Source organism: Ranitomeya imitator, chromosome 8 (genome assembly GCF_032444005.1).
Source record: "Ranitomeya imitator isolate aRanImi1 chromosome 8, aRanImi1.pri, whole genome shotgun sequence".
In the NCBI taxonomy this organism is placed as follows: Eukaryota; Metazoa; Chordata; class Amphibia; order Anura; family Dendrobatidae; genus Ranitomeya; species Ranitomeya imitator.
In genome coordinates this window covers 30802589-30818016 of record NC_091289.1, presented here as the reverse complement: position 1 = coordinate 30818016, position 15428 = coordinate 30802589, and the positions used below count along the sequence as shown (strand labels likewise).

General features: G+C 43.4%; 1 protein-coding gene across 1 annotated transcript in view; it reads right to left on the bottom strand.

The window, feature by feature from the left end:
* Positions 1-15428, bottom strand: part of DENND6A (DENN domain containing 6A) — a 67049-nt gene that overhangs the window by 19989 nt on the left and 31632 nt on the right. The window contains exons 12-14 of the mRNA XM_069736673.1: positions 10807-10901; positions 5242-5307; positions 5098-5162 (exon numbers count right to left, since the gene is read on the bottom strand). Of these exons, the coding sequence (XP_069592774.1) occupies positions 5098-5162; positions 5242-5307; positions 10807-10901 (226 nt within the window). The remainder of the gene's footprint in view (positions 1-5097; positions 5163-5241; positions 5308-10806; positions 10902-15428) is intronic.

Here is a 15428-nt window from a genome sequence, read left to right as displayed (position 1 = left end):
GCGGCCTTGAGCAGTATGGTGACGTTCCTCCGCCCAGGAGACTGGCATCGGTAGACACTACCAACCATAAAACCGGGAGAAAAGGTCTCCCCTGGTTAAAGGAGGGGCTCAAAATCCACCATCTGAGAGCCTGTGAGACCCGCAGAGACAAGCAGAGCGAAGGGGACTGCTTCCATTGCCGCCATAATTTTTTGTGAGAACCATCATCGCAAATTGGCTGGAATGAGGGGACGAGTGACAAAGCGTGCAAGGTCCCTGTTGGGGGACCAATGGTCATGTCTCGAGGGAGAAGCACCCTCCCTCCAAGATCATCCTCAAAAAGGATATCCACTGGACTGGAAATGGGAAGACCTGCTCAAGTTTGTCAGCAAGCTTAAGAGAGAAAGTGTATCGCAAGCGACATAGCCAGAATCAGCGTAGTCTTGGAAGTACAGTCCCTTGACTAGAAAGTCTTCCAGATAGGACAGGACGGCCATGCCCCAAGAGTGGAAGATGGACCTGACAGCCGCCATGACCCTTGAACGGTAAAAATGCCAAAGGGTAAAGCCGCGAACAGAAAACGCCGTTCGCTAATGTCAAAACGCAGAAATCTTTGTTAAAGGGGAAGAAATCGGAATGTGGAGGTAAGCATCCTGAATGATGATGGATGCTAGAAGCTCCACCTGATACCCCTTCAGGTAATGACCGAACAGAAGAACTCCATCCGGAAAAGGTGGACCTTAGCAAACCTGTTAGAAATTTGAAGTCCAGGATCGGCCTTACTTTTCCATCCATTTGGGTCCTCGGTCCCTTGGATCTGGACTGTCTTGGACAACCCTTCCACTGCTGGTTGGGTCCATAGGAACCCCGCGATCCCTTCTTCCTGTGAGGGAAATGCCCTGACTGGGAAGAAGTAGTGGCCAGCCTGGATTGGTTCCAACTTCTCATTGAAACACCCGACCACTCTGCGACCACTCTGGTAAGGGAGTGATGTCAGAGACTTGATTGGATGTGGGATCCGCTTTCCGTTGTTTGAGCCGTAATGCCCTTGATTGTAATGGTATTTGCTGTTGACCACGCAGCGCAAGTAGTCGCAACTAAAGAGGCGTGAACCACACAGTCTCCCGCTTGAGAGATTTGATTGGCGAACTGTACTGCCTCCGGGAGAAGGTTACTGTTGCCAGTCAGATAATGGTGGGTCTACTACAGGAGAGTTGACCCTGTCGCTGCTGTCCTGAGACAGTGCAGAGTGATGTATCTGCAATCCAGCATCCCCTTAACAGAGAAGTGGAGAGGGACCATCCATCTCCCTGCATCATCCGCTAAACAGTGGTGATGCAGTGGGGCTGCCGGGGCCCCCACAAAAAAGGGGTGCCTCTGTACATTCACGGAGCTCCGGTCTGGTATGAAACCTGGCTTAAAAAGAGGGTACAAGGAGGCGACACTCCACGTGCTTGCCTGTTGATGGTGTGGGGAGATCGGTGTCCTTTAGAGGACCTGTCGCCTGTGAAAATCAGCCCAAGCTTGGCATCCTTCGTCGCAGGAGAGGATACCTGGAGGAGACACTTCATGTGGTCGCCTGTTGTTGGTTTGGGGATATCGGAACCTTGAAAGGATCCGTTGCCCCTGTCATTCCACGCTTCAAGAGAATCAGCAAATGTTCTATGAAGGGGTTTAGTCCTTTTTTAAGGACACTGCACGATTCGGAGCAGAACCCGTGAGGCATTTACCCGATTGTTGCCTGTGCCGGTAACTGTGGCACGAACCTCTGGAGGGCGTCTGGTCCTCTTAAAGGACACCGCGTGATCCAGAACAGAACCAGAATTCTCGTCAACCTTCAGAGTCTGGTTGACGGGTTGAATAAGCAAATTTGCCATTTCCTGGAACTCTGTGATTCCAGAAAGAAAACATTGATTCAGACTCAGAGAGAGTGAGAAAACATAGTTTACGGACGCCAAGTTACGCGATTGTTCTGGTAACGTACTACAGATCCTTTTTCTAGACGTCGTATATTTCTGGGATACATGCGGCCCCTGCTAGCCGATGACTCCCATGCAGGAAAGGATCCCTTTGTATCAGTCCTGCTAATGCTCAGATCCATGGAGGAATAACGGAGGGATTCAATGACTTAGGCCAGAGAAGCCATGGATTGCTACAGTGACGAAGCCCACTCAGGGGAACTAGGTACACTGGGATTGATAGCGGCGGAGGGCTCCTGAGCATTTAGGGTCACAGGCTTGGTAGGTAAAGAAGGCTGCAATGGTCTAATTAGACCTTTTTGGAGCTTGGCCATAAATATCTATATTTATCCATAACAGTGGGAAGGCTGCGTGACAGGAATGCAGGAGTTAATGGACTGTCACAAGGTGGTCATGCAATTGATAGGACAAACTGTGCATTAATTAAGGCAGATCATCACATACCCCCCACAGAGGGGATTGTGATTTCCAACCCGGAGAGTTAATGGCAATTAGTCTTACCAGGACATCCATGGAGTTCTCTATGCCTCGGAGGATGCAGCTCCGGACGGGGGGAGGGGGGGTGAATACCTGGATCAGGACGAGGTGGGAAGGGATAGCCGGGGACTCTATGTGCATGGTAATGGCTGCCGAGACTTCCTGTGAGAGGAAATCTCGTGCTGCGAAAAGCGCGAAGAGAAAAAGGCGGAATCACTGGGAATGCGCACAAAGGGGCAGAGTCTCTGGTTTGCGGCCTAGCAGAGGCTGAGGCCGAAGCCGGGCGCTAAATTTTAGCACCGGCTCCTGGAACGCAACTCGCTCTCAGGAGCCCCTGCTGTATCTGGCCTGGGTACTCACCACTGGGAACCGGAAGGGCCGTGGAGCAAAATGTAGAGCTCGACTGATCTGTCAGAAGGCTAGCTGCCAAAGTTGAAGCAAAATGCAGAGTTCAACTGCTCTGCCTGCAGGTTAGCTGCTGGAACCGCCGGCCTTGATGTACGCCGCAGGTCGCCCGCAGAGCTGCCAGTCTTGGGGCAAATTGCAGAGCTCGGCTGCTTGCTGGAGCCGCCTTAGTGCGACATAGTGCGGGCGGCAGATGCCGGATGGCAGAGTACACAGCTCTATACAGCAGGTCAGAGTGCTGTTGCTGTAGTTTGGACGGTGCAGGGATAAAGAAGGAACCCTCAATCCCTTAATAGGGAGGTGGAGAGGGACCGTCCGCCACCTTGTATCATCCGCTTTAACAATGGTTGTGCAGTGGGGGCTGCTCAGACGCCAAACGGGGGGTGCCTCTGTACATCCATGGAGTTCAAACCCCCGGGTGGACAGGTCCAGTTGTCCGGCATTAGGCCTGGCTGCAGAAGAAGATACATGGAGGCAACACTCCAAGTGCTCGTCTGTTGAAGGTGTGGGGAGATCGGTGCCCTTTAGGCTTCTTTCACACTTCCGTTGGTACGGGGCCGTCGCGACGTACCGACGGACGTTGTGAAAATTCGGCACAACGTGGGCAGTGGATGCTGTTTTTCAACGCATCCGCTGCCCATTCTAAAGTCCCGGGTAGGAGGGGGCAGAGTTCCGGCAGCGAATGCGCGGTAGGAAATGCAGGACCCGACGTACGAAAAAAACGTTCCCTTGAACGTTTTTTCGTGACGACGGTCAGCCAAAACACGACGCATCCAGTGCACGACGGACGCGACGTATGGCCATGCGTCGCGATCCGTTGGCAATACAAGTCTATGGGGAAAAAACGCATCCTGCGGGAACATTTGCTGGATGCGTTTTTTCCCAAAACGACGCATTGCGACGGAGGCCAAACGACGGAAGTGTGAAAGAAGCCTTAAGGGACCATTCACCCCTATAAATCAGCTCAAGCATGGCGTTTCTCGTCGCAGGAGAGGATACTTGGAGGCGACACTCTCCGTGCTCGCCTGTTGGTTTGGGGAGATCGGAGCCTTGAAAGGATCAGTCCCCTCTCGTCCAAGGATAAAGTACAAATTGAAAATTAAAATAAAAAATAATTTTTGGTCTAAAGACCAGACCCGTGTGCCTCCTTGAGACACTAAGCAAGAACTGGTTCTCTGGGAGCCAGCAGGAGGGTGTATACTGCAGGGGAGGAGCGAACGTTCTTTGCATTACTTAGTGTCGCCTCCAGGTGGCAGCAGCATACACCCACGGTCTGTGTCCCCCAATAAGGTGAAGAAGAAATATGTAATACTACATTGTGGCAGGAATCAAAGTTTAAGCATCTTTTGGGGACTTCTCCTTGAAGTTTATCCAGCCTTTATTGAGGATCTGTCAGTTGCTGTAAATATATGATTTTTTTTTAGACTGGTGTAAATGCCGCCATTTTCCTGAATCCGGTGTGGTTTTTCTTTTGTTTTTATGCCTCTCCGTTCCCGAGATATGGCCCCTTTTTTCCTGTACATAAATTTAGTGCCAACTGGGTGTGGTCTCTGAGAAGGCGTCCACTGAGGATCGGTGAGGACCACGCCCACTTTAAAAAAAAGAAAGACTAGATTTACTTACAAGAAATAGAGGGCCATATCTCAGGAAAGGAGAGGTACAGAAACAAAAGAAAAACAGCGCCGGATTCAGGAGAACAGCGGCATTTACACCAGGTAAAACAAAATGCATATTTATAGCAAGTGACAGGTCACCTTTAAGGGTTAGTCACAAGATTTAAAGGTATCAGCTGTCTAAAAAAATAGGAAATAGCTTAAGACTAGTGGAGGGGGTCAAACAGTGGGGAGTCTTACTGATCCCGAGATCAGAATTGAGCCAAGGCTGCCCATGCGAGCCACCATCCCATTCATTCTCTATGGAACTAAGCCGAGTACAGCGCTCCACAGGCCTAAGACAATGCACCTCCAACACAACCCCATTTTCAATAATGGAGGGGAACCCAGCAGTCAGATCCTCTCTGATCTGCAATTTATTACCAATCTTATCAAAAGGTGTTAACTTTTAAATGCTGGAAATAACCCTTTAAAATAAAGTTTAAATACTTTTCATTGACTGATCAGATTGAAGCAAGATGAGGAGGATGTAGCAGAAGACGTATCTGCCTGCTTGCGTTCTCCCAGCACATGTCTGATACCCACAGATCCACTACACAGCGTCAGTATGGAGGCAGCGGATCCACAAGACTTCCCATCGTTACCTTCTGCAGCTGCTTGATGATGTCCTCGTCTTTGTTCAGATATGGCTTATACGAGCTGTAGACGCCTGCGGAGAGAATACAACCACAATGACAAACAACAGCCCCATAGAAATCGGTGTGACGCCATCACGCGGCAGCACTCACCGGGCTTTGAATCCAGCGTCTTTAGTGTCTTCAGTTTCTTCACTTTCACCTGTTTGGGTACATCTCCTGCAATGTAAGGAATAATGTACAGTCTCATTACTAACGGATGGCAGACATCACTGCTGTCGCGCAAATGGCACACACCGTCTATTATTTTCACATTCCAGAATTCATTATTTGCCCTTTTTTCCCCCTTTAAATAAAATTTATTCAAAAGTACGAGACGCAAAAATGCTATTGTGTATTAACTTCTATAATGCAATGTTTCTGTATCAATGATATACTGACAAGCAGCTTATTAGCCTAGCAGAGGAGGCTGGTCATGGGCAGCGCTTACAAGCTTTATCCAACAGAGCATGTAAGCGCTGCTCTGATGATGGCCTGATAGAGGGAGCGCACTGTTAGCACCTGATCCTCGCCGGCTTCAGTTTTATTGGGCTCCTTCAGTCTTGTTATATGAGGCAGTTTAACCTTCGCAGTATAGGAAAGATCAACATTTGGACCCGCAGCTCAATGATGCCACTGGTCCAAAACGGTCAATCAAGCAGATTTCCATCATTCTTCAGCAAGTAGGAAAACTGGATGCGGAGTAGCGCTGCACTCTCGAACAGAAATGATGAGGCCAGAAAACCCAAGTATATAAATGTTAAAATTCTGGCTGGCTGCAGTCACCACAAGATGCGATCCGGATCTTAATGCGTAATAATTGCTGCTTTAATATTAAATTAATTGTGCAAACTCTGCAGGACGGAAATGGATCATTTAATGGGACCAAAAAAATAAATAAACAAATAAAACAAACAGAACCACCAACAAAAAAAACAATATACATATACACACTAGCTGAAGAGCCCGGCGTTGCCTGGGCATAGTAAATATCTGTGGTTAGTTATAGCACCTCACTTCTCTTATTTTCCCATCTCACCTCTCACTTTCCCGTTGACATCTCTCATTTTCACCCTCCCTCCTCTCATTCCCCCTAAGGCTATGTGCACACGTTGCAGATTATTTGCGGTTTTTAAGCGTTTTTGCGCTATAAAACCGCAAATAATCCGCATACATTAAGCATCCCATCATTTATAATGGAATCCGCAATTTCTGTGCACATGATGTGCGTTTTTCCGCATGAAAAACGCATTGCGGAAAAATAATGAACCTGTTCATTAATTTTGCGTTTTTGTCGCGGATTTCCCACTGTCTAATACATTGGGAAATGTCTGGGAAAAAACGCGCAAAAACGCATGCGGATTTCATGCGGAAATCTGGCAGAAATGTCCGGATTTTCACAGGAATTTTCTGCATGAATTCCTGAACGTGTGCACATAGCCTAACACTTGTCATTTCGACCTCACATCTGTCATTTTCTGATCACTCCACTATTTTCCCTCACTCCTCTCATTTTGCACTCACACCTTTTCATTTTAACTTCACACCTCTCATTTTACCCTCAGTATATACATGGTTGTTATCTCCCTTATATACAGTATACACCTGTATGTCATCTCCTGTATATAGTATATACCTGTATGTTATCTCCCTTGTAAATAGTATATACCTGTATGTCATCTCCCCTCTAAATAGTATATACCTGTGTGTCATCTCGCCTGTATATAGTATATACCTGTGTCATCTCCTCCTGTATATAGCTGTATGTCATCTCCTCCTGTATATAGTATATACCTGTGTGTCATCTCCTCTTATATATAGTATATACCTGTATGTCATCTCCTCATGTATATAGCATATACATGTATGTCATCTCCTCCTGTATATAGTATATGCCTGTAAGTCATCTCCTCCTGTATATAGTATATACCTGTGCGTCATCTCCTCTTATATATAGTATATACCTGTATGTCATCTCCTCCTATATATAGTATATACCTGTAAGTCATCTCCTCCTGTATATAGTATATACCTGTGCGTCATCTCCTCTTATATATAGTATATACCTGTATGTCATCTCCTCCTATATATAGTATATACCTGTAAGTCATCTCCTCCTGTATATAGTATATACCTGTGTGTCATATGCCCCTGTATATAGTACATACCTGTGTGTCATCTCCCCTTTATATAGTATATACCTGTATGTCATCTCCTCCTGTATATAGTATATACCTGTGTGTCATCCCCTCCTGTATATAGTATATACCTGTGTGTTATCTCCTCCTGTATATAGTATATACCTGTGTGTCATCTCCCCTGTATATAGTATATACCTGTATGTCATCTCCTCCTGTATATAGTGCATACCTGTGTGTCATCTCCCCTGTATATAGTATATACCTGTATGTCATCTCCTCCTGTATATAGTATATACCGGTGTGTCATCTCCTCCTGTATATAGTATATACCTGTGTCATCTCCCCTGTATATAATATGTACCTGTATGTCATCTCCTCCTGTATATAGTATATACTTGTGTGTCATCTCCTCCTGTATGTAGTATATACCTGTGTGTCATCTCCTCCTGTATATAGTATATACCTGTGTGTCATCTTCTCCTGTATATAGTATATACCTGTGTGTCATCTCCTCCTGTAAACAGTATATACCTGTATGTCATCTCCTCCTGTATATAGTATATTCCTATGTGTCATCTCCTCCTGTATATAGTATATACCTGTGTGTCATCTTCTCCTGTATATAGTATATACCTGTATGTCATCTCCTCCTGTATACAGTATATACCTGTATGTCATCTCCTCCTGTACATAGTATATTCCTATGTGTCATCTCCTCCTGTATATAGTATATACCGGTGTGTCATCTTCCCTGTATATAGTATATACCTGTATGTCATCTCCTCCTGTATATAGTATATACCTGTATGTCATCTCCTCCTGTATATAGTATATGCCTGTAAGTCATCTCCTCCTGTATATACTATATACCTGTGTGTCATCTCCTCCTGCATATAGTATGTACCTGTGTATCATCTCCTCCTGTATATAGTATATGCCTGTAAGTCATCTCCTCCTGTAAATAGTATATACCTGTGTATCATCTCCTCCTGTATATAGTATTTATGTGTGTGTGTCATCTCCTCCTGTATATAGTATATATCTGTGTGTCATCTCCCCTGTATATAGTATATACCTGTGTGTCATCTCCTCCTGTATATAGTATATATCTGTGTGTCATCTCCTCCTGTATTAGTCCTCGCTCACACGTTATTTGCTCAGTATTTTTACCTCAGTATTTGTAAGCTAAATTGGCAGCCTGATAAATCCCCAGCCAACAGGAAGCCCTCCCCCCTGGCAGTATATATTAGCTCACACATACACATAATAGACAGGTCATGTGACTGACAGCTGGCGTATTTCCTATATGGTATATTTGTTGCTCTTGTAGTTTGTCTGCTTATTAATCAGATTTTTATTTTTGAAGGATAATATTAGACTTGTGTGTGTTTTAGGGCGAGTTTCATGTGTCAAGTTGTGTGTGTTGAGTTGCATGTGGCGACATGCATGTAGCGACTTTTGTGAGATGAGTTTTGTGTGGTGACATGCGTGTAGCAACTTTTTGTGTGTCGAAATGCATGTGACAGGTTAGTGTAGCATGTTGAGTGCAGCAAGTTTTGCGCATGGCGAGTTTTGCGCATGGCGAGTTTTATGTGTGGTGCGTTTTGAGTATGTGCAAGTTTTGTGTGAGGCAACTTTTGCATGTGTTGCAACTTTTGTGCATGTGGCAATTTTTCCGCGTGTGCAAGTTTTGCGTGTGGCAAGTTTTCCATAAGGTGAGTTTTGCACGTGTGGCGAGTTTTGCGTGAGCCTAATTTTGCATGTGGCGAGTTTTGCGCGTGGCGAATTTTGAGCTGTGACTTTTGTGTTTCGACTTTTATGTGGCGAGGTTGGTGTATGTGTGGTGAAATGTGTGCTGAGGGTGGTATACGTGTTCAAACACGTGGTAGTGTGTGGCGAATTTTGTGTGTGTGTTCATATCCCCATGTGTGGTGAGTATCCCATGTCGGGGCCCCACCTTAGCAACTGTACGGTTTATACTCTTTGGCGCCATCAAAGTATGTGCACACGTTCAGGTTTTCGCGTTTTTTTCGCGCTAAAAACGCTATAAAAACTCATTAAAAACACATACATTATGCATTCTATCATTTAGAATGCATTCTGCATGTTTTGTGCACATGGATGCGTTCTTTTCCGCGAAAAAAACGCATCGCGGTAAAAAAATGAGCATGTTCATTATTTTTGCGGATTTTCTGCGTTTTTCCCACAATCCTATGCATTTGGGAAAAAACGCACCAAAAACGCGTCAAGAAAGAGGTAAAATCGCGGTAAAAACGCATGCGGATTTCTGGCAGAAATGTCCGTTTTTTTGTCAGGAAAATTTCTGCAAGAAATCCTGACGTGTGCACATACCCTCACTCTCACTCTTTAAGTCCCCCTCGTTCACATCTGGCAGCTGTCAATTTGCCTCCAACACTTTTCCTTTCACTTTTTCCCCATTATGTAGATAGGGGCAAAATTGTTTGGTGAATTGGAAAGCGCGGGGTTAAAATTTCGCCTCACAACATAGCCTATGACGCTCTCGGGGTCCAGACGCGTGACTGTGCAAAATTTTGTGGCTGTAGCTGCGACGGTGCAGATGCCAATCCCGGACATACACACACACACACATTCAGTTATATAAAATCAAATCAATGATCCATAATCAATATGTGCTAATGATACTAAACAATTCCGTCAGTGCCACTGGTCGCTAGAAACTGCAGTGAGACTGAAAAAGCACAAAAAACTCATAATATAAAAATTATATCTTTTATTAAACCCATAAAGAATAAAAACACATACAAATAACAAAAAAACAAATTATCTCAGTTTAAGAGGGACCATAAGGGTTACTATTCACCTTAAGCGTATAATTCTAGCATAATAAGCAAAAACCTGGCTAAATTAATTACATAGGTTTCAGTCCCTCAATGCACATAACATAACGTCACGCCCCCTGATGAAGTGAGGACGAAACGCGCGTCGGGGTCGAGGGACCGGGACTCTTCTCTTAGTCATGTAAGCATAGCTATGCAATTTTTGTATGTCTGGCTTTATTTAGGCTATGGCTCGCAGTAAACCCCTACATATCTTTTGTAGATGTATTGGTAAGGGGAATTTGGGCTGCCACAGAGCCAGATAGGTATTGGGCTTCAGATTCCTAATCTCTCCTTTTGATTGTTATGTGCATTGAGGGACTGAAACCTATGTAATTAATTTAGCCAGGTTTTTGCTTATTATGCTAGAATTATACGCTTAAGGTGAATAGTAACCCTTATGGTCCCTCTTAAACTGAGATAATTTGGTTTTTTGTTATTTGTATGTGTTTTTATTCTTTATGGGTTTAATAAAAGATATAATTTTTATATTATGAGTTTTTTGTGCTTTTTCAGTCTCACTGCAGTTTCTAGCGACCAGTGACATTCAGTTATATGTATATATTTTCAACCTATTAATGGTCTAACATACATACAAGTTACTCAAACTCCCCCCCCCAATGTAAAGTGATAATATAAAGCCCCCCTACATGTGTATTTGGGATGAGAGTCGTCGTTACCTGCCAGCTTTACATCTCCTATACGGATTATATGTGGCCAGTGCTGCAGAGTTTTAGCAAAGAAGGGATTGGTGACTCCGAAGATAACGGAAGGTCTACGGAGAAGAACACAAGACGTCTCATTACTGAACATTTTTTATTTTACTCAGTGGTCGGCGCTCATAGCAAGTGAGCATATCTGCTACATAGAGGAGGGCTGCAGCCTGCTGTACGAGGCACAAGAGATCGCATGATTGCAGCTTCTAGTCTCCCATGAAGACTATTGAAGCAAGTGTAAAGTAAAAAAAAAAAAAAAATCTTTTTAAAAAATATTACATAAAATATAAAAGTTCAAATCACCCTATCAAGATATAAAATAATTAATCCAACCAGTAAACGGTGTAGCAAAACAAAAAGGTAAAGATTCCAGAAATACTTTTTTTTTGGTCGCCGCAACACTGCATTAAAATACAATAAGGGGCGTAAAAAGATCGTATCTGCACCAAAATGGCCTAAATAAAAACATCAGCTCGGCACAGAAAAAATAAGCCCCACTCGACCCCAGATCCCGAAAAATGGGGCCGCTATGGGTCTGGGAAAATAACGCTTTGCTTTGTTTTTGTTTTTTTTAACAAAAATTTGGGATTTTTTCTTCACCACTTAATAAAAACCTATACAAGCTTGGTATCTACGAACTCGCAATGACCTGGAGAATCATAATGGCAGATCAGTTTTAGCATTTGGTGAGCATGGTAAAAAAAGAAAAGAAAAAAAAAAAACTGGCCTTGCACTTTTTTTTTTTAACCCCTTTACCCCCAAGGGTGGTTTGCACGTTAATGACCAGGCCAATTTTTACAATTCTGACCACTGTCCCTTTATGAGGTTATAACTCCGAAACGCTTCAACGGATCCTGGTGATTCTGACATTGTTTTCTCGTGACATATTGTACTTCATGATAGTGGTAAAATTTCTTTGATAGTACCTGCGTTTATTTGTGAAAAAAACGGAAATTTGGCGAAAATTTTGAAAATTTCGCAATTTTCAAACTTTGAATTTTTATGCAATTAAATCACAGAGATATGTCACACAAAATACTTAATAAGTAACATTTCCCACATGTCTCCTTTACATCAGCATAATTTTGGAACCAATTTTTTTTTTTGTTAGGGAGTTATAAGGGTTAAAAGTTGACCAGCAATTTCTCATTTTTACAACACCATTTTTTTTTAGGGACCACGTCTCATTTGAAGTCATTTTGAGGGGTCTATATGATAGAAAATGCCCAAGTGTGACACCATTCTAAAAACTGCACCCCTCAAGGTGCTCAAAACCACATTCAAGAAGTTTATTAACCCTTCAGGTGTTTAATAGGAATTTTTGGAATGTTTAAATAAAAATGAACATTTAACTTTTTTACACAAAAAATTTACTTCAGCTCCAATTTGTTTTATTTTACCAAGGGTAACAGGAGAAATTGGACCCAAAAAGTTGTTGTCCAATTTGTCCTGAGTACGCTGATACCCCATATGTGGCAGTAAACCACTGTTTGGGCGCATGGGAGAGCTCGGAAGGGAAGGAGCGCTATTTGACTTTTCAATGCAAAATTGACAGGAATTGAGATGGGACGCCATGTTGCGTTTGGAGAGCCACTGATGTGCCTAAACATTGAAACCCCCCACAAGTGACACCATTTTGGAAAGTAGACCCCCTAAGGAACTTATCTGGATGTGTGGTGAGCACTTTGACCCACCAAGTGCTTCACAGAAGTTTATAATGCAGAACTGTAAAAATAAAAAATCATATTTTTTCACAAAAATTATATTTTTGCCCCCAATTTTTTATTTTTCCAAGGGTAAGAGAAGAAATTGGACCTCAAAAGTTGTTGTCCAATTTGTCCTGAGTACGCTGATACCCCATATGTGGCAGTAAACCACTGTTTGGGCGCATGGGAGAGCTCGGAAGGGAAGGAGCGCTATTTGACTTTTCAATGCAAAATTGACAGGAATTGAGATGGGACGCCATGTTGCGTTTGGAGAGCCACTGATGTGCCTAAACATTGAAACCCCCCACAAGTGACACCATTTTGGAAAGTAGACCCCCTAAGGAACTTATCTGGATGTGTGGTGAGCACTTTGACCCACCAAGTGCTTCACAGAAGTTTATAATGCAGAACTGTAAAAATAAAAAATCATATTTTTTCACAAAAATTATATTTTTGCCCCCAATTTTTTATTTTTCCAAGGGTAAGAGAAGAAATTGGACCTCAAAAGTTGTTGTCCAATTTGTCCTGAGTACGCTGATACCCCATATGTGGGGGGGAACCACCGTTTGGGCGCATGGGAGGGCTCGGAAGGGAAGGAGCGCCATTTGGAATGCAGACTTAGATGGAATGGTCTGCAGGCGTCACATTGCGTTTGCAGAGCCCCTAATGTACCTAAACAGTAGAAACCCCCCACAAGTGACACCATTTTGGAAAGTAGACCCCCTAAGGAACTCATCTTGATGTGTTGTGAGAGCTTTGAACCCCCAAGTATTTCACTACAGTTTATAACGCAGAGCCATGCAAATAAAAAATATTTTTTTTTCCACAAAAATTATATTTTAGCCCCCAGTTTTGTATTTTTCCAAGGTTAGCAGGAGAAATTGGACCCTAAATGTTGTTGTCCAATTTGTCCTGAGTACGCTGATACCCGATATGTGGGGGGGAACCACCGTTTGGGCGCATGGGAGGGCTCGGAAGGGAAGGAGCATCATTTGGAATGCAGACAGATGGATTGGTCTGCAGGCGTCACATTGCGTTTGCAGAGCCCCTAATGTACCTAAACAGTAGAAACCCCCCACAAGTGACCCCATATTGGAAACTAGACCCCTCAATGAACTTATCTAGATGTGTTGTGAGAACTTTGAACCCCCAAGTGTTTCACTACAGTTTATAACGCAGAGCCGTGAAAATAAAAAATCTTTTTGTTTTCCCACAAAAATTATTTTTTAGCCCCCAGTTTTGTATTTTCCCAAGGGTAACAGGAGAAATTGGTCCACAAAAGTTGTTGTCCAATTTGTCCTGAGTACGCTGATACCCCATATGTTGGGGTAAACCCCTGTTTGGGCACACAGGAGAGCTCGGAAGGGAAGGAGCACTGTTTTACTTTTTCAACGCAGAATTGGCTGGAATTGAGATCGGACGCCATGTCGTGTTTGGAGAGCCCCTGATGTGCCGAAACAGTGGAAACCCCCCAATTATAACTGAAACCCTAATCTAAACACACCCCTAACCCTAATTCCAACGGTAACCCTAACCACACCTCTAACCCTGACACACCACTAACCCTAATCCCAACCCTATTCCCAACTGTAAATGTAATCTAAACCCTAACCCTAACTTTAGCCCCAACCCTAACTGTAGCCCCAACCCTAACCCTAACCCTAGCCCTCACCCTAGCCCTCACCCTAGCCCTAACCCTAGCCCTAACCCTAACCCTAGCCCTAACCCTAGCCCTAACCCTAACCCTAGCCCTAACCCTAACCCTAGCCCTAACCCTAGCCCTAACCCTAGCCCTAGCCCTAACCCTAGCCCTAACCCTAGCCCTAGCCCTAACCCTAGCCCTAACCCTAGCCCTAACCCTAGCCCTAATCCTAGCCCTAACCCTAGCCCTAATGGGAAAATGGAAATAAATACATTTTTTTTTATTTTTCCCTAACTAAGGGGGTGATGAAGGGGGGTTTGATTTACTTTTATAGCGGGTTTTTTAGCGGATTTTTATGATTGGCAGCCGTCACACACTGAAAGACCCTTTTTATTGCAAAAAATATTTTTTGCAATACCACATTTTGAGAGCTATAATTTTTCCATATTTTGGTCCACAGAGTCATGTGAGGTCTTGTTTTTTGCGGGACGAGTTGACGTTTTTATTGAAAACATTTTTGGGCACGTGACATTTTTTTATCGCTTTTTATTCCGATTTTTGTGAGGAAGAATGACCAAAAGCCAGCTATTCATGAATTTCTATTGGGGGAGGCGTTTATACCGTTCCGCGTTTGGTAAAATTAATAAATCAGTTTTATTCTTCGGGTCAGTACGATTACCGCGATACCTCATTTATATCATTTTTTTATGGTTTGGTGCTTTTATACGATAAAAACTATTTTACAGAAAAAATAATTATTTTTGCATCGCTTTATTCTCAGGACTATAACTTTTTTATTTTTTTGCTGCTGATGCTGTATGGCGGCTCTTTTTTTGCGGGACAATATGACGCTTTCAGCGGTACCATGGTTATTTATATCTGTCCTTTTGATCGCGTGTTATTCCACTTTTTGTTCGGCGGTATGATAATAAAGCATTGTTTTTTGCCTCGTTTTTTTTTTTTTTTTCTTACGGTGTTTACTGAAGGGGTTAACTAGTGGGACAGTTTTATAGGTCGGGTCGTTACGGACGCGGCGATACTAAATATGTGTACTTTTATTGGTTTTTTTTTTTTATTTAGATGAAGAAATGTATTTATGGGAATAATATTTTTTTTTTTTTTTCATTATTTTGGAATATTTTTTTTAATTTTTTTTACACATTTGGAAAAATTTTTTTTTACTTTTTTACTTTGTCCCAGGGGGGGACATCACAGATCAGTGATCTGACAGTTTGCAC